The 19,212-nt window shown below is 53.7% G+C and overlaps 1 protein-coding gene across 1 annotated transcript; it reads right to left on the minus strand.

Annotated features, from left to right (window-relative positions):
• Positions 1-1,185: 1,185 nt before the first annotated feature.
• Positions 1,186-17,810, minus strand: ARF1 (ADP ribosylation factor 1). Its single transcript, XM_004088032.2, has 5 exons — positions 17,705-17,810; positions 3,145-3,329; positions 2,955-3,065; positions 2,692-2,816; positions 1,186-2,547 (listed from the first exon to the last, which is right to left on the minus strand). Exons 2-5 carry the CDS (start codon positions 3,290-3,292, stop codon positions 2,386-2,388), a joined length of 546 nt encoding a protein of 181 aa, XP_004088080.1. The 5' UTR covers positions 3,293-3,329; positions 17,705-17,810; the 3' UTR covers positions 1,186-2,385.
• Positions 17,811-19,212: the final 1,402 nt, after the last annotated feature.

Raw genomic sequence — 19,212 nt, forward strand, 5'->3', positions numbered from 1 at the left:
GCCTTGGTCTCCCAAAGTGCTGGGATTACAGGCGTGAGCCCCGGAGCCCATCTGATTCCTAATGTCCTGGGGGAATGTAGTCCTCCCATGTGTGCCCAGAGCCCCCACCAAAACCCAGGGAGGGCTGAGGCCCTGGAAGCGGGTTCTCAGCTGGCAATGTGGGAACCTGGGGCAGAGAGCCCTAACCCCGCGACAGGTGAGGTCAAGGATTGCAGAGTCTGTGGAGGCACAGCCTCAATTGGGTGTGGGGGTTGGGGAGCTCCTCCAACTGCTTGCTGCCCCAACCCCCAGCTCTGCTTCTCCAGGGGCACTGGGCTGGGTGTCCCTTCTGCCCAACCCTAAGAAGGGTCAGGGCTGTTCAGGATGTGTGTGGCCACCAGGCTGCATGGCATAAAGACAGATGGCACCTGGGCTGCATCACAGTTCACTGCAGCATTGCAGTGTTGGGATCAGAGGCATGAGCTCCCTCACCTGGCCTAATTTCAAAGGAAGTTAAGCAGACCTTACTCAGGGCCCTAGCCAAGGTGTAGCTTGTGGCTTTGACCTCTGCCCTCACCCTCGGGTGGCTACTGGAGTGGAGACTGTGCTGTCTTGGGTGCTGTCAAGGGGGATGAAGGTCGGGCCACCTAGCCAGGGCAGCCCTCTCTTTGGGGACTCTGCCCAACAGAAGGCAGACCTTAGACCTGCTGATGGCCCCATCCCAGAAACAGGTACCCCCAGACTGGCAGCCCCCTGCTGCATGGCATCTTGAGAAGAGGTGGGGGCTGTGCCCACTCAGGCAGGGACCATTCCCCAGTTGGCACAAAGCACTATGTATGCTAGCAGTGGCCCTGCCCCACAGCCAGCTATACAAAGCAGAGTTCAGCAGCAGGTCGATGGAGGGAGGGACGGAGGCTGAGGTCTTCCATGGTGCCTGCTGACCCCTGCCCTGTATGGCCCAGGTCTCACTGGCTGGGCCCAACAGGACTGCAAATGAGACCAAGGTCACTGTGGGCAACCATGCTGGAAAAGCCTCTCACACAGAGAGACAGAGAAGTGCCCGCACACTCAGGAGGGGACATGGGGAGGGTGTGGACTCAGGTGGCGGCCCTAGGCAGTCACCTGCACTCCTAGAGTAAAGCTGGCTGATCCACCCACCATCTCCTGGGGGCAGTATGCCTGTGTGGAAGCACTGGAGAGCCGGTGAAATAGTTAAGAGATTTTATTCTAATAGCTATAATTACAGTGCTTGTTTGTCGAAATGAAAACTGAAAACAAGTATACAAAACAGTTGATTACTAATCGTGTATTGAAAGCAGTAAGAGGTTCCACGACACCAAATAGACCAGTTCTGAGGTTTCCCCAAGATAAATTTAACAGCTCCAGCTTCTTCAGTGTTTATCAAAATACAAAAGAAAAAAGTAGAGGTTGTCTTTTTCGATGGCAAATCGGACCCTTGCAGGCTGAGGGAGAGAAAGCTACATCACACATGGAGGTGGGGTGCTCCCGAGGGGCTGTGGTGTCTAGGTGGACCGCCTGCCCGGCTTGCACGCGCTCCTGCTGGTGAGGCCCCAGACATCCTGCCAAAGTGTCTGAGCGAGCACGAGTGTTGGGGATGACGGACCCACTCTGGCCACACGGTGACCGAGGGACAGATGGGGCCCTGCGTCCCACAGGCTGCCTGAAGGTGGGTGGGGCAGCCTGCGGGAGAGTGGGGTGGCTGTGGGCTCCCAGCCTGGCCCCTGGGAACCGTGGGAGCACAGGGACAAGCACGTGGCTATGGAATGCAGGGTGACCCAAGGACAAGCGAGTTGCGGGGATCTCTACTGTGACCATGCAGAATTGATCGCGGTCTGCTGCGCCACCACCACCTCATGTTCCTGAGGGGAACAGCTGGGCTGGCGACTGGCATCCAGGCCATAACTGCAAATCTATGCTAGGCGGGGTCTCCCTTCTTTGTGTTCAAGTGTTCTCGACTTGGATTCTTAACTATTTTAAAAAATGCACTGAGTTTGGATTAAAAACCAACCACCAAAATGGATTTCAACACAGCTCTAAAGCCAAGGGTGTGCCCGGCTCTCCCAACCAGCGACTCCTGGAGGCCAGGTGCCCATGGGCCTACATCCCCTCTCAGCACTGAACAGTGAGTTGATTTTTCTTTTTACAATAAAAAAAGCTGAGTAATATTGCATAGGAGTACCAGAAACTGCCTCATTGGAAACAAAAACTATTTACATTAAATAAAAAGCCTGGCCGCAGGCTGCGTCTGCCACATTTACAGCACGGTGCGATGCACACGGTGACCAAACCACGGAGGCAGCTTCTGGCACTCACACCACGAGCCGCACGTTTGCCACATGAGAGTAAAGCAGAGGGCAAGAGGAGTGAGAGGGAGGGGGGTCGCGTTCACTTCTGGTTCCGGAGCTGATTGGACAGCCAGTCCAGTCCTTCATAGAGCCCGTCGCCGCTGGTGGCGCAGGTGGCCTGAATGTACCAGTTCCTGTGGCGTAGGGAGTGCAGCCCCAGCTTGTCTGTGATCTCGGCCGCATTCATGGCGTTGGGGAGGTCCTGGGGGAAGGAAGGGTTGGTGGGAAGGGCTGTCCCCAGGACAGAGAAAGGGGCCCCACCAGCCTCCAGTAACCCCTACCACCAGGCGCCCTGGAGGAACCCACGCTGGCTCCTCACATTCCCCAGGCTGGCCCGGGCGCCTACCTGCTTGTTGGCGAACACCAGGAGGACAGCATCCCGGAGCTCGTCCTCGGCCAACATCCTCATGAGCTCCTCACGGGCCTCGTTCACGCGCTCTCTGTCATTGCTGTCCACCACGAAGATCAGGCCTGCCGGGCAGCCAGTGTCAAATGGTCATGGGAACACAGCCCCCCTGCCGCATCTATGGGCATCGATGCCCTATCTATGGGCTGGCCCCCCCTCTCTAGAAGCAGGAGGGCCCATGGGACCAGGCCCCAGCCACTCACCTTGTGTGTTCTGGAAGTAGTGGCGCCACAGGGGCCGGATCTTGTCCTGGCCACCCACGTCCCACACAGTGAAGCTGATGTTTTTGTACTCCACAGTTTCCACGTTGAAGCCTGGGTGCGGGATGCAGGGTGAGGCCTTGTACCTTGGCCCAGCCCAGCCCAGCCCACTCCCTGCTGGCCCCCACCTCACCTATGGTGGGAATGGTGGTCACGATCTCACCCAGCTTAAGCTTGTACAGGATCGTGGTCTTCCCTGCAGCATCCAGGCCCACCATGAGGATGCGCATTTCTTTTTTGCCAAAAAGGCCCTTGAAGAGGTTAGCGAAGATGTTCCCCATGCTTGTGGACAGGTGGAAGGACACTGGCCAGGGACACCTGGAGAGACAAGGTGCTCCATGTCTGGTTCTGTGCTGCCCAGCAGCAGCTGCTCAGAGCCCACCCACCCAGGGACGCACCACTGCCTCACCCCACCTCCTGGAAGCCTGCAGGGAAACAGGGAAAGAGCCCTGCCTCCCATGCCCCCCAAATCCACCTCAGGATGGGGGCTAAGGGAAAATGGCTGAGTCAGGAATTGAGAAACTGTTGCCCTCATCTTGGGAAGCCGTCCTCACAGCTGCATGGCCAGAAAGGCTGCCTCATCCCAGCCTATGCAGGAGGGGAGGCTGGCTGCCTGAGGATTGGCTTCCAGGTGCGTGCAAGGCTCCTCTACACCCCAACACAGAACCTTCCAGGGCCGGAGAGCACCACTCACTCTGCCTCCCCACACTCACAAGGACCAGAGCACACAGGGCCAGGACAGGCACAGCAAGACACCTTCAGGGACACACTCCCATGAGGACACAGCCTCGATGGGGCACGCACACCATGTCTGCCCCACACCGCAATGGTAGGGGTTCCCTCAGCAGAACACAAATATTGGGGACAGCAATTAAGTCAGCTGGCACCCACCATCAGAGCCCTGCAGAGACTCCAGCAGGAAGGGCCTCCACTGCCCAGACGCCTCTGTGAGGACACTGAAGCTATTAGGCTTTGGCCTCACTGCCCAGTGGGCAACTTCACGAATCAGGTGATTTTATTCCGAACAGGGACTTTAGAAAAAACTGGTCACTTTCTGAAACAATGACTGCTTCTTCACTGCACCCGCAGCGGGGCTTACCCCGAGTAAGGAAGGCTTCTGCCTTCAAGAGGACATGCCAGGAGCCTGTGAGCACACCCACCCCTCATCAGACCTCCTCCACCAGGGGTTCCACACACAGGCGGCTTTTGGCTGAATCATGGCCATGACTGTCCGCTGGTGACTTTCTCGTCACCCCAGCACGCTACTGCAAGGAAATGCCTCTTCTCCATTTCTCAACATTGGCGAGAGCCCACACATGCCTGTGTGTTTCAGTGGGTGTGAACTGGCCGCCCGTGTCTGATTTGACACTGCCATCATCCCAGATGAGCCGCAGAACCCCTTCAAGCTGGATCAGTGTCCTTTGAACACTTTGCTCTTGGTTTTAAACATGTCACCTATTCTGAAACTTAAATGAATTCTGAAATTTATAAGGACCTTCACTGTTCCCTTTTTGGGGACAGCCAGGTTTTCTAAGCCCAGAGGAAGACCACCACCCACGGAGCACAGAAGAGACTGTATACATGCCCTCTCAGTCCACTCCTGCAACCACTGCCAATGAAGACACCAAAATGACACACACGCCTTGAAGGGCAGAGAGAAAAAGGAGTAAGACCTTGGACGTGATGATTGACCAGGCAGAGAAAGCTGGACCATCTGGGACCCAAGGGATGAAGCTGGGACTGCCTAGGGCAGGAATGTCCAATCTTGGCTACCCTGGGCCACAATGGAAGATGAATTGTCTTGGACCACACACAAAATATACTAACACAACAGCTGATGAACCAAACCAAAACAAAAAAACCCCCAAAATCTCAATGTTTTATTAGAAATTTGTGTTAGGTCAGGTTCAAAGCCATCCTGGGCCACATGCGGCCTAAGGGTTGGACAAGCTTGGTCTAGGGGAGCAGCTGCAGCAGGGCTTAGGCCTGCGCTGAGCCATGACAACACACTTGAGCCATGAAATTCCAGAATAATTCCTGAGAGTTCTATATGCCCCAGCAGATCCACACAAGCAACTGGAGCTCCGCCCACCCCCACCCCCCACCAAGAGACAGGCCTGTCTGCCTTTGAAAGGCCACCAACATAAGAGACCCAAATATAAAAGGAATGTGCAAGGAGGCAACCAAGACAGGAGACTGAAGACAGAAGACTATTTTAACAAAGGAAAAGGAGAGAAACCTGATACATGCACAAATAGCTGAAAAGGAAAATTCAAAATGAAGGTGCTCAGAAGGCAGAACAAAAACAATGAAAAAGGAAGATGAGGAGTAACTTAAGATATCAACTAACAGAAACCCTAAAAAGAAAGAACATACGAAATTACAGGGTGAAATTTTTCCGTGTTCCAGAGCGGGGACCCAGGAATCTGGGTTTCGGCCTCAAAGGGCCGAAGCGCAAAGCCAAGGACCTACCTAGATGAAACCCAATAAAGGTGCAAGGTGGACTCCAGAATGCACAGGGGCAAATGACACCTCTGATGCCCCAGAGAATGGAAGACTCTGAAACACTGCTTTTGAAACCCTTAGAACATGACCTTTAATTCTATACCCAGCCAAAATATCCAACAAGTGTTAGGGGAGAATGAAAATAACTCCCAAACCGCAGGGCTTCAGACCTCTCACATGCTCCCTCCCCAAGAAGCTCCCCCAGGGAACCAGGGAGAGAATGTGAGTCCACAGCAATGTGGAGAGAGAGCAGCAGCCTAGCCACCCCCATATGGAGAGAGAACAGCAGCCTAGCCAACCCCCTCAGACTGGAGCAGGAAGTGGACACCTGCAAGAATGAGGCATGCCACCTACATGTTCTCATTATGGGGTTGGGAAACTCTAGGCAATGCAGAAAAACTAATGACAGGTTCGCATGAAAAACCCAAGCATGAAATGGAACGAAAAGAGGGCCTTTTATGAGTTACTCCAGGAAAACATATGGTGGATGATACTCAGGGAGTCCTGATGTTGTGTTATTACTGGGGTGTTGGAAAGCTGAGGCAAGGGTGTGTGGTGTCAAAGGCTTGTTAACTGTACAAGTTAACAAGTCTAGGAGGAATAAACCTAGGAAACCAAGTCAGCAGGGACTCAGGAATATGGGTCGCCTGCCAGTTGGGCAGAGGCAGCACCAGACTGCCACAACCACTGAAGCACGGCGCTTGGGATAATTGACAGTAACACCCAGCCACTTAGGGGAAGGGGTGTCACGCCGTCACCAGCCCCCTCGACCCCAGCACTGTCCGTGATCCACACATGCCTGCTGCCTCCTCATGCCCGGGGCAGTGCCAACCATGCACAGGAGACCATGCAGCCTGCAGGCACCGGGGTTTGTGATGCCAGTAGTCCCAGGCCCTCCCCATTGGTGGCTTTTTTTTTTTTTTTTTTTTTGAGATGGAGTCTCACTCTGTCATCCAGGCTGGAGTGCAGTGGCTTGATCTCAGCTCACTGCAACCTCCCAGGCGTGATCCTGGCTCACTGCAACCTCTGCCTCCCAGGTTCAAGAGATTCTCCTGCCTCAGATTCCCGAGTAGCTGGGACTACAGGTGCGTGCCACCACGCCCAGCTAATTTTTTTTTTTTTTTTTTAGTAGAGACGGGGTTTCACCATGTTGGACAGGGCTGGTCTCGAACCCCTGACCTCAGATGATCAGCCCACCTTGGCCTCCCAAAGTGCTGGGTTACAGGAGTGAGCCACCACGCCCGGCCTTTTTTTTTTTTTTTAAACAGACCAAAGCGTTAAGAGTCCCCAAAGGAGGGAAGCCACCCTGCAATGGAATGGCAGAACCAGGAGGGGTGAACCTGAAGTCTCAGGTGTCAAGACATCAGCACACAGACAGCTTGGTCTCTCCCACCCACAAGCACATCTGCGGCCCTGCTGCACATATGAGCAGAGGGTAGCTGGCACGTCCTGCCTCGGCATGTTCCAGCATCCCCACAGGACCCTGGACCTGGCAGCCCCTACACCATTTACTGCTTCTGTGACAGATGGAGACCCAATAGAGTTTCCAAAGAGGGAGAAAGGGTCCACAGCAACCCCCATCCTCAATTCCAGGGCCTCTTGGTACGGGTCCTAACTTGTGTCACGCCCAGGCCAGGTGCTGTCACCCTTTCTTCCACCAGAGTCCCTGCACACAAGCCAAAACCCGCTTTTCAGGTTCATCGGAATTATCCTGTGGTAGGAGCAAACCTGGCTTTCTCAGAGCCTTCCTGCTTGTACACGACGGGACCCCTCACACTTTGAGAAGGGGGCTGCCCAGCAGGAGGATGCCAGGAGCCGCCAGTGGCTACTTCTCTTTCCTGACCACGCTGGGGGCTCCAACTCTGGGGAAAAAAGTCTTTTAGGAAGAATGTTTCTTTCTTCGGTGAGGACCAGAGACCAATGGTAAAGGTGGCCTTCAGGCATTACACCAGAGAACGGGACAGTCAACTCTGGCAGCTACATTCCCTGACACCTCACTGTGCCTGAACAGGGGCAAGGAGAAAATGTAGCTCTGTGAGTTCACATCCGTTTTGTGTCTGTGAATGGATCCAACCAAACTGGTCCAGATGCACAGGGGGTCCAGATGCCTCTGTGGCCTGTACCCGGACCACCAGCCAGTACTGTCCTCGGTCCCTTGCAGATCTCAGGGATACTTTGGCATGAGTCAGGGAAGGGAACAGGCGCAGGCGGAAGGTTGATCATTTCCCCCAACCTGTCAGAGCTGGTGTATGTAACAGAATCTCTAAGTGACCTGAACTGACAGGAACCAACAGAAAGACAGAGATACCTCCAACCTCTAGCACAGGACAAACAAGCTCCAGGTCCAAGATTCTGTTCTGCTGACTGACATCCACGAATGGGGCTCACATTATGTGCTCTGCTTACATGGAAAGCCAGTGACATTGAGAGTTCTCTTTTTGAGACGGGGCCTCACTCTGTCACCCAGGTTGGAATTCCGTGGTTTGCTCACAGCCCATTGCAGCCTTGAGCTCCTGGGCCTTGAGCACCTCAGCCTCCCAAGTGGCAGAGACTGCAAGGGCACGCCACCATGCCTGGCTGATTTTTAATATTTTCTATAGACAGGGTCTCGCTATCCTGCCCAGGCTGGTCTTGAACTCTTGGGCTCCAGTGATCCTCCTGCCCTGACCTCCACAGTAGTTGGGACTATGCGTGTGAGCCAATGCACCCCACCCAGAGTTCTTTTTTAAACAGCTTTTATTAAAGTCAAGTTCACTGACAGATAAATTACACACATCTTTATAGTTCATAATCTCAGTTTTACTATCTAATCTGAGGAAACTGAACAAAACTGATGACTTCCTGATGTACATGAAGGGACTCATGTACATTACATAACATTTTAAGGATTTCTGAGAAACAACAGCCTTTCAACAGTCATACATATAGTGTAGATGATCAATTTCGTGAAAGCCTGTGTTCATTTCCCACATGAAGATTTTCATTTTAAGGGAGTCCTTAAAATGAAATGCAATACGAGTCCTTAAAATGAAATGCAATATGGCCATTTATTCTCACCTGCACAAGCTGCTGCTTGTTTACCACACCAGCCAAATAAAGCCTATGGTCATCACTCTACCCGCCAGCCAAATGCTCCATTTCTGTAGGCCTGACATTTTTCTGCAACTGAGCACTGCATTACATTTTGTCACCATTTTACCAAAACTCACGTAAAGGGAAAACTGTGCCGATACTGGTGACAGGCAGACACATCTCACAGGCCGGCACAACTGTGACACAGGTGTGAATCAAAAGGCATGCTCAGAGGGGAAGACACATGACCAAGACACTCCATGCACCCAATCATGTTGAAGAGACTTGCAATCATACAGATTGAGACAAAAGAACAGCACACACATTCTAGAACTCTTATTGTGGCCTGCATCTGAAGGCGAGTTCCACTGAGAGTCTGCTGGTTTGTTTTTTTTTTTTTACAAAAGTTTCAGGGTGTTTTTAGAGGAGCTCATTAGGCATTACAACTCGACACAGTGACCCCACAGCCATTAGGAGATGAGGGCTGCCAGGCACGAGGGTCACCTCTAACACATCTGCTGCTGGCCTTAAGGGAGGGCATTATCTATCAGGTCTGACTTTCAGGTGGGACAATCAGTGAAATGCAGTTTAGATCACTGTCAGCTTAAAATTCAAGGTGATATCTTAAATCAGTTTTTGTACTGACAGCTAGAAATGAATTCCATTTTTGTGATTTCACCTCATGGACTGAGTTCTGGGACTATAGCTAATGTGAACACCAAAGAACTGTTGCCCACTAGCTAATGTAAACACCAAAGAACCATTACCTGCTTATTTGTGTATTTCTTGCTTCTTGGTATTTGCGAAGTTACTTAACTGTCCTCAAAGCACCTCACCAAACATAAGTCCTTCTGAAATCTGCAGATGCACAGCTCTGAGCACACACCAGGTGGGCTCCCAGGGCTGCTGAGGGCAGTGTCTCATGACCTGACCACAGCTACAATGAGGGACTTGCGCTGGCTGTGCACATGGCATCATGGCAAACGCTGTCCAGTCCTTTGTGCTGTCCCAGCCCTGCTCTCTTCAGTGATGGGACTCTGGTCTGTCACTGAGCACAAGGCCCTCTAGAATAAAACCCCTGTTTCCTGGCCTCCCTGCAGCTGTGCACACCCTGTGAGTCAGCTTTGTCCATGGATGCTTACACAAGGACATGGAAGGGGCAGCAGAGCCTAGGGCCTACCAGTATTTCTACTCTGGCAGGCAGGGTGCAGTTGGCCTCTACCTGGCCCCCAGTGCAGCGGGTGACGGACTGGCCACTGGGAAAACCAAGACCAAAAACGCAAATCCACATTAGCCCACAACACTGAAACTCACAACACAAGCTGAGAATGAGGAACCTGCAGGGATTTAACACTGCAACGCGGAACAGCTAAGAAACACAGCACCCCTACCCCCACCTCTCCCTGCAGGTGACAGCTGCTGGGAGAGTATTTCAACCAGCCCCATCCCCAGGGCCAAAGAACCAGCAGTTTGAGGTCAGTTTGGTGCCCACAGGGGAGACCCTGTCTCCACAGGGCTTCTGACCAGAACCGCAACTCCTAGGTGAGGTCCCAACGCCCTGGATCATGGCCTAGTCCAATTCTGCCAGGCGCCTATGCCATGCCCAAGGGCTCTTCCAACTTGAGGGAAGGCACTCCCAGGGGCCTGGGCCCTCGTGCTTCACTCTCTCCCATGCATGCTAAACAGCAAATGACTGTGCGATGGCACAGCACCAAGCCAAGATGGCAGGACGAGTGTCCACACCCCAACCATCTGCTAGCAGTGCGTTCCCCTGTACCTCACATGGAGGCCACTGGTTCCAGCAATGACCAGAGGCTGAGTCCACAGTGCCCATCTCAGCATGGTCAGCGCACACATGGCGGAGCTATCTGATGTGACAATGCTACCCTGGTTTTCAGGGGAGTGGCAAGAACCCAGGAAGAGAGGGTGATACTCAGCTTTGCCAGTTCACTTCCTGAACTACACACTCACCATAGACGTGCTGGGCACTGAGCTACTGCCAGGCACTGTTCCGGGCGAACGTGGGCCCACCCTTGTGTGGGGCTGGGGGATCCAGGGCCATGAAGGCCCCTTTCCACACCACTTGAAAAGAAAAAGAGGAACTGGAACAGCATACTGCTGGTGTTGCTGTCATAAACTGGGAGAGCAAGTTGCTCCTTCCTCCAACCACTAGAAGGGGGTGGGGCCCTTGTAGCTTCTCCGCACCAGGTTAAAGAAAATTAATGCAATGGCTGCACCAGTGACTGAGCCAATGCCTAAAACTTGATTTCTGCCTTCAAGAAACTTTCATTTTAAAAATGTGGGCTGAGGGGAAACACCACACAAAGACTTGCTCTTCCAGAGCAATCAAAAGCAAAGTGCAACAATGGGAGTAGGAGCCATCACCAGGTTTCCCCCAGCTTTGGGACGAGCACCACCTTGCCACCCCACCCCACTCTCATCAGTCAGACATATAAAGGGAAGGGGTAGTCAGACATGTAAAGGGAGGCCACGGCCCTTGCAGGAAATCCTTGCTTCTGGATGCACTCCAGACCTAGGTGATAGGCACACCCCGGGGACACACTCTGGGGACCTCCCTTCAAGTGACGAGGTCTCACACACATGCTGGCATCTGTCCTGCTGTCCAGGTGATAGCGGCCCCTACACGGTGGCCCCTACACAGCGACCCCACATTTCTCTTCAAGACTTTAGACCCTCCTCCCAATTCCTGCCTCTTGACAGCCAGCTTTGCTGCCGAAAAACCCCTCCCAAACCCAAAAGGCATTCTCCGCTGTGATGCAAGTAGCCTCCCTCCTGTTCCCCAGGCAAGAACCCCATCTCCAGCCTCCTCCTGCGTGTTCTCAGCACACCAGTCAGCCAGGTGACCCGATGCTCTGCTCAGAGCTGCCCCATGGCTGCCGCCAGATCAGGTCCTTGCAATAGGCTGCCTTGGTCCACAACATAATGCCCACACTGTGCTCTAAATGCCTCTGGCAACCCAAAAGGAAGTAGAGACAGCATCCCAGCACTCGCACAAGACGGCAGAGAACCACTGCTCTGCCCCAACTATGATGCAATGGAGAGTAAAGGAAAGTGACTTCACAACCACACTAGAGGACCAAGTGTGGCGGCCAGAGAACCACCCTTACCAGGCTGCTCATGCACTGACACCACCAACCTCAAGGGCAAGCTGTGTCCATGAAGCAACTACTGTAGTTTTCCTTCTGGAAACCGAATTCTTGCTGTGATTCTGAAGAGAACAATACACAGTCATCTTTGATTTATAAGGTGATTTTGTTCCTAGAACTTCGGAACACCTGTTAAAACTATGCACAAAATTTTTTTTCATATTTATAACAGGTCTAGGACATCAGGTCTACGTCATCTGGGACATCAGACGACCTCCCCTACATGAAGGTCAGACAGGAAGTGTTCTTGCCACTGCCAAAGGTGCCAGTGCTACCACCCAAAAATGCCACCACAGATTACCAAATTCCTTTTTCTGGGGACCGTAGACCCCCTCTGAGGGCCACTGCACACCCCAGCAGGCTTCCCACCCAGTATGCACCCTGCTCCTGGCAGGTCTCCAAACTCTGCCAGCCAGCGCACTCACCTTGGGGATTCTGCCCTGATTGTCCCGGGCCACTCCTTCACATCTCTGCTCACATGGCACCTGTCAAATGACACTCAGCCCCTTCCGGATGGTCCTGGTATCTCCCTGCCTTCCCTCCACCAGTGTGGGCAGCTCTGTGTGGCACTCACCGTCACAGCCCCTGCCCCCGTGGAGCCTCATGCTCATCAAGCAGGGCTTCCTTTGCCCAGAACAGGCCTTCCTCTCCAGCCTCCCACCCTCTTCCGCTGGGCACTGCACAAGTGACTCACCACCAAGGAGAGGAGAAAACAATGGCAAAAGAATGTTTATCAGGCCCATAGGGCTCATGAAGATCAACTGTACACATCTGCAGATGTGCTTTCCCTAAAAATTAAGTTCGTCACGAAAAACCTATCGCGTCAACAAGGAATTTCATGCTGTTTAAAAACTGTACTCACGTGTGGGTCAGTCTGAACATTCTTTTGACTGTAAAAATGTGGGAAAATGGGGTTGTAGATGCTGTTAACTACTGAAGGCAAAAGTGTGGCAGCTCAGTGATGTCAGACACCACAAGAGGGAGGGAGGGATGCATGTTCAAAATCTGTTTTCTAAACCTGCCCCCAGGTCCTTAGCTGGTGAGTAGGTATAAATTTTTTTTTAAGAGCTAAGGGTCCTGCTCTGTTACTCAAGCTGGAGTGCAGCGGTATGATCACAGCTCACTGCAATCTTGACCTCCTAGGCTCAAGTGATCCATTCTCCTGCCTCAGCCTCCCAAGTAGATTGCACTACACAGGTGTGAGCCACAGTGCCTGGCTAGTACAAATATTTTAAGGAAAATGTCACCACCAAAATTGCCAGAAGATGTATTCATAGTATTTTAAATATAAATCAATAAATTTGATTGGTGAGTGAGCAACTGCATTCCCATCTACAGAAGGTACGAAGCACAGGCACATCTAACTGCCTCCGTTCCCAATCCCCAGGATGAGTCTAGATAGCTAACAATAGTCTTCTTGGCCATTTGTACCTAAATCAAACCTATAAAATACTTAAAAGTTTCCCGTATAGTGTATATGGTACTGCAAAAATAACTTGCTGTATGACACAAATGGAAAGATGTCTCATGTCTAGCCATGCTACCACTGGAAGCCCTTTAGAAATGAATCTTTCTAGCTTGCTGGCATCCCTTCAGGGAGTAAAAACTATTTTAATACATTCTGCCTAGAAGGCTTTCAAAATATACTATTTTGAGGACATAGGAAAACCCAAACTCAGTTTCTCACACACTCTTATAACACAGGTCGCTTCTCACACCACATGAGCAGGGGTTTCTCCCCACATGCCAAGCAAGCAACCAGTTCTGCGTTCTGCAGCAGACACCAGGTAGGTGTCGTTTAATTCAGTTCAATTCTGACACTGTCTACCTGGAGGCAATCACAAGCTCCAGGTTATTTTACCTGTGCTTCTGGACAACCATCTATAAATCAGGGTTCCCATAACTCCTTCCCCTTGGGTTCAAAATTTGCTAGAGTGGCTCACAGAACTCAGAAAAACACTAAAGGTTACTGGTTTTTCATAAAGGATATTACAAAGGATACAGATGGAGAGATGTAGTAGGCGGGGTATGAGGGAAGAGACATGGCACTATTTTGCCCTCCTGGGCGTGCCACTCTCCAGGAACCTCCATGAATTCAGCTTTCTGAAGCTCTCTGAAAGCCCAGGCAGGTCTTTCGGGTATTTCCCATCAACAAGGAGTTTCATGCTGTTTCTTTTTTTTTTTTTTTTTTTTGAGACGGAGTCTCGCTCTGTTGCCCAGGCTGGAGTGCAGTAGCCCAATCTCCACTCACTGCAAGCTCCGCCTCCCGGGTTCACGCCATTCTCCTGCCTCAGCCTCCCGAGTAGCTGGGACTACAGGCGCACACCACCACGCCCAGCTAATTTTTTTGTATTTTTAGTAGAGATGGGGTTTCACTATGTTTGCCAGGATGGTCTCAAATCTCCTGACCTCATGATCCACCCTCCTCAGCCTCCCAAAGTGCTGGGATTACAGGTGTGAGCCACCACGCCCAGCCTCATGCTGTTTCAAAATTGTACTTAAGTGTGGTTCAGTCTGAACATTCCTTTGTACAAATGTGGAAACATGGGGCTGTAGATGCTGTTAACTACTGAAGGCGAAAGTGTGGCTTCATGATATAGGTGTGATTGATTAAATTATTGGCTATTGGTGACCAGCTCAATCTTCAGTCCCTCTCCACTCTGGGGAAACTGGAGGGTGGGGCTGAAACACTCTAATCCTGCCTTGGCCCTGTGACTAGCCCTACCCTGAAGTTTCATAGGGGCTGCCCGTCACTGGTCAACTCATTAGGGTACAAAAAGACATCATCAATTTGGAGATTCCAAGTATTTTAGCCAGGAAATGGGAGGCAGGCCAGATACGTATTTTGCAATCCACAACTACAGACTTCTAACTTCCTGAAATGTTCATGAACTGAATCAACTCTCCTGTTCACTTCATGCTGTACACTAGCAGTGAGCCCTGGGCCTCAGGGGTGTGGGAGAATGTCTGCCTTCTAAACAGAATCATTTTCAATTGCTGTGCCTGTGAAAATGTGCCTGCCTTTTATGCTTTCCCTGTCTCTTCTCTTGTTGTCATTTAGGCTTCTCCTGTTATCAGGGCCTGTAAGAAGCACCACCCTTCCCAGTCTGTTGGCTGACAACTGGCTGCAAGCCGTTGTTACCACTGTGTGAGAACCAGGAAACCAGGATTAGTCAAGGACATTATGGCTAATCAGCCAGCCTCACTGTCTCCCCATCCCTGTAGGTGGCTGAGTGACAGGATCCTGGGGGAGGACCTGAGAGCCTCCTGGGAACAAAGAGCATCCAGGACATGTCTGTCAAGTTGCTAACAAGGTCATTTGACCCACCTGAGAATGTGAAACTACCTTCCTGGACGGTGCGGCAGCTGCGCAGCTGTAAGGCAATAAGTGCAACTATGCCTTAGAGAGCTTGTAACAACCACAGGAGAATATGAACCTGAGGATGAAGGCAAGTCCTGGAATCCCAACATGAAGGGGCCAAATCTTTGCCAAAAGACCACTTCAGATGCTACAGGCAGAATAACCCTACCAACTATCCGTGCCAGTGAGGAACAGGCACAACACAAAAAACACAAGTTCTCATAATTTAAGATCCCCACTGCGAGGCCTTTTCGTGTTTCTCTCCCAATTACCTCTGACAGTGCACTCTATTTCCTTTCACCCTCTTGAGTTTATGGAGGTGAAAGGTCAAGCGGAGAGAATGCCTATGAGAGACAGTAGGGGCCCGCCAGCCCAGGCTGGCTGCAGCCTCTTGCTCAGGAGAATGGTCACAGCTCAGGAAGAAGTGTGTAGGAAAGCTTGGTGAGCCTGGCCTGTGAGTAAGTGCAGGTTTAAGTACCAAGGAGACATTTAATTTGAAGAATCTAAAAAGAACTGCTTCAATTCTCTGAAACCACAGTCATATACTACTCCGCGTGTGAACTTGCACAACAGGTTTTTTTCTCTTAGGTCTACTTCCATGATCACCGCAGCAGCTGACAGTCAATATTAAATTTTACTGAAGTGAAAAATGAAAGACCAAATGCATCTTCCTATAGTTTCAGGCCTGTCTGGTCCGTAGGGGGAGATGAGCAGGTGAAGATGTCTGAATGTCCTCTCCATATTGTGCAAGAGGTACAGCGCATAGCTAGACCACATGATGTACAAAAACCAGAACTGTGAGGGGCACAGAACCAGTTTTTGCTTTTCACTCACAGTCATTGTGTGACTCAGCTGTTGTCCAAACCAACTGTTTCAAATCTTTTTCAACTAGCAAATCTGAAAATCTGCCTCACAGGCAACAGCATATTCCTACTGCTGCAGTAATTTGGATTTATTTTCAACAAGATACACCTGAAGACAAGTGACAGCTATTCTCCGGTCTACCAACATGTGAAAACGTGGACAACACACTCTAACAATGTGGCCAATCAGATGTGTGACTAACATTTACCCTACTCAATTCTTCTCAATTTTGGACCCAGCTAATAGTACGGCATTTCAGGACCTTATGGTTCTGGCTACCTTGGCAGTGCTGGTGACAATTCAAATTAAGTGAGGACACCATTCATGCGGTCATACGTGTTAGACAATGACTAACGCAACAGCATAAGGCCACAGGGGCAGCACACAACTGCACCACGGCATCTCACCCTCCTCCCAACACACTGCGGAAAACGCCAGAACCACCAGCCTTGCAACAGCCGGCAAAGAAAACTGCTGACCACTAGTTCTGAAACAAGAACTACAACTGCCCACTCCAACAGGGGCAGTGGCACCAACTCTACAGCTCTCAACTAGGCGGCGACTTCGGGGACCATCCAAAGCTTCCGACCTCCCTTCTTTTCCTGCCCGCGATTCCGAGTGCATTTCTGCTCAATTCCTGCAAAGCAGCAACTGGCTGCCTGGACTGAAAGGGAGTGCCAGGAGGTGCCGTCGGAATGGTTATTTAACACTCTAGGTGCGCACGGCTGTCCAGCCCCAATCCCACACCCCGTAACCACCCAGGCTGTGCTCTGAGAGAGCGCTGGGGCCGGCCTCTGCGGCCTAGAGTCTGCGAGCAGGTCGTTCTGCAGGCAGGTTAAAGATTCAGGCAGGTTAAAGATTCACCAGCTCAGAAGAGGCCTTATCTACTGCCGACAACGTCAAGGAAACCACCCTGGAGTTAAAACGAAGATCGACCGGCCCTCTGGAGGCCACCGGGGCCCTGAGTGATGACCCCAAATCGCGTCTCACTGGTGTGAAGGGAGGCACTCTGGGCTCCCCCGGAGGTCCACGCATTCCGTTCAGCAGACAGGGAAGGGCACGGGGTCCCTGTCCATCTGCCTGCCCGCTCTCACCGCCCCTGACCCGGTACCGTCCTCAGAGCAAACACGAACTGGATAGAGTCGGGACGCGAAGGTGCAAGCCCCCACCACCTACGTGACCTTGACGGCGTCTCGGGGCCGCCTGAGCCTCAGTTTCCCGGTCCCCGAGGCGGGGGTCCGCCCGGATGCCGCTCGCTCGCCTGTATTCGGGTGGGGGAGGCCCCACGACCCCCACCGGCCCCCGCGGCAGCTAACCCCAACCCTCCACGCGCGGGCGGCCTCGGGAAACGAGAAGGGCAGAGGCGAGGGAAGCAGGAAGCCCAGGTTTCCTGGAGAAGAGCCCGGCGTCCAGGCGGACTTCCGGGCGACGGGCGGGGGCAGGGACGGGCAGAGGAGGACAAGCGGCCGCGGGAGACTTTGGGAACCTGTGAGGGGCGCGAGGAGCTCACCGACCCGCCCGTCCGCCCAGCCCCGACTCCGGCCGGGCCCCAGCCTCAGCCCGGCCCGTCCTCGTCCGCCCCCGGCCCGGCCCTGTCGCCGCCGCCGCCGCCGCGGGGATCGACGTGCCCTTCGCGAACCTCAAGTCGCCCCGAGGCCAGTCCCCAGCCCCCGCCAGCTCCAACGTGTCTGCGGCCCACGCCGGCCCGCGCCCCTCGCCCTCACCTCAGAGGCTGCTGCTCCAAGCCAGGCGTTGGTTTTGCTCCCACAAGATGGCGGCTCTGACGGCGGCCACGTCAGCGCCTGCGGGCGCGGGGCACGCCGGGTAAGGGGCGGAGACGCCAGGAACTCCGCCCACCGGGCGCCCGCGACGCAGGCGCGCTGGCTCCGGGAGGGCTGCAGGGGGCGGGGCCAGGGACTCCCCGCCCCGGGCCGCGGTCTTAGCTCGCGCGCACCCTGGGGGCGCGCACCCGTCTGCGCCTGCGCCTGTGAGTCTTCCGAAGAGACACCTTGTGGCTCCCTCCCGCCCGTTTGACAGATTTGGAGACTGAGGCCCGGGGGGCTCCTGCCGCAACTGGAGCTGCGGGGCTGGGTTGCCACCCTCCTCCTCCCCGACCCGGCAGTCACCGGGAGCCCTCGGGGACTGCGTGAGGACGGGGATGCGAGGCGCCCCTCCCCGGGGTTGGGGTCCCTGGCTCCCAGGCTCCCAGGCTGCGCGGGTCCGCGTGCCCCGGCCCTGTGGAAACCTGTGGCACTCGCGGGGCCACGGCGGAAGGTCCGAAGGCGGGAGGCTTGCTGTGTCCCCGCACTGGCCTCGGCGCCCCGGCGGCCGTAGTGACTCGTGCGGGCTCATGCCTGGGCCCGGAGCAGACGCCGGGGATCTGGCCACAGATGAAGCAAAGGAGGAGGTGGCCTGGGGACCTCGGGGGGAGGCCGGGGCCGTGGGGGTGGGGTCCAGGGTTGGGGACGGCTGCCCAGAAGGGAGGTCACAGTGGTCTCTAATGAGCTGGCCTTTCAGCTGAGATCCAGTTGAGGTGGAGGAGACCCCGCTCCCAGGCACCCGAACAGAGGACAGTTGCAGTCCCTCTGTGTTCCGTGTGCAGGAGGCCTGGCTCTGCCCACCACCCTCAGGTCTTCTTGCCTCTTCCCTTGTGCGGCTGTGAGGGGTTGGGCTTGTGGGAAAGTGTCCCTGCAGCACCGTGCCCTGGGTATTGTGGAGGTCGGGAATCAACCTGATTTGTCCAGGCCGAGGCCTGGGGGCAGGGCCTGGGGGGTGGGATCACTGGGCCTGGCCCAGGCCTCCTGCTCCCCTTTGTTGCCCCCATCACCTACCTTGCTTGCCCCTTGGGCAGGGCGTCCTCACTGCCTCTGGAGGCTGCGATGGCCGGAGCTCTCCCCCAGGGCTGCACCTGCGGGGGCTACGAAGGTCCCCAAAAGCGGTGACCTTCGTGCCCCCAAATTCAGTCCCTTTTTCTGCCTGGGGCTCCCGTCTGAAAGCTCACCTCTGTGAAGCTGTGGCAGGGTTGTCTGTTTAGGGGAAGGACGTCTCCCTCCCACCCTACAGGCATCTCAGATGCTCTTGGAAAGTCCCAGGGAGGGGTGTGGATGCCTGTGGAACCTTCTTGTTGTGCTGCCTCTCCCCGCTTAGCCAGAGCTGGGCCATGTGCGGACATTTCATGGGGGTTACATGTGGTTATGGCCGCTTTAGGGCTGAAGGGACCTGGCTTTGGTTC

Source organism: Nomascus leucogenys, chromosome 5 (assembly GCF_006542625.1).
Source record: "Nomascus leucogenys isolate Asia chromosome 5, Asia_NLE_v1, whole genome shotgun sequence".
Classification (NCBI taxonomy): Eukaryota; Metazoa; Chordata; class Mammalia; order Primates; family Hylobatidae; genus Nomascus; species Nomascus leucogenys.

Coding starts and splice junctions, on each gene's coding strand:
- ARF1 (XM_004088032.2), bottom strand. CDS start 3,292: ATGGGGAACATCTTCGCTAACCTCTTCAAGGGCCTTTTTGGCAAAAAA. Junction 3,066..3,144: donor GACCACCATTCCCACCATAG/GTGAGGTGGGGG, acceptor TCCCGCACCCAG/GCTTCAACGTGGAAACTGTG. Junction 2,817..2,954: donor CTACTTCCAGAACACACAAG/GTGAGTGGCTGG, acceptor GCTGCCCGGCAG/GCCTGATCTTCGTGGTGGAC.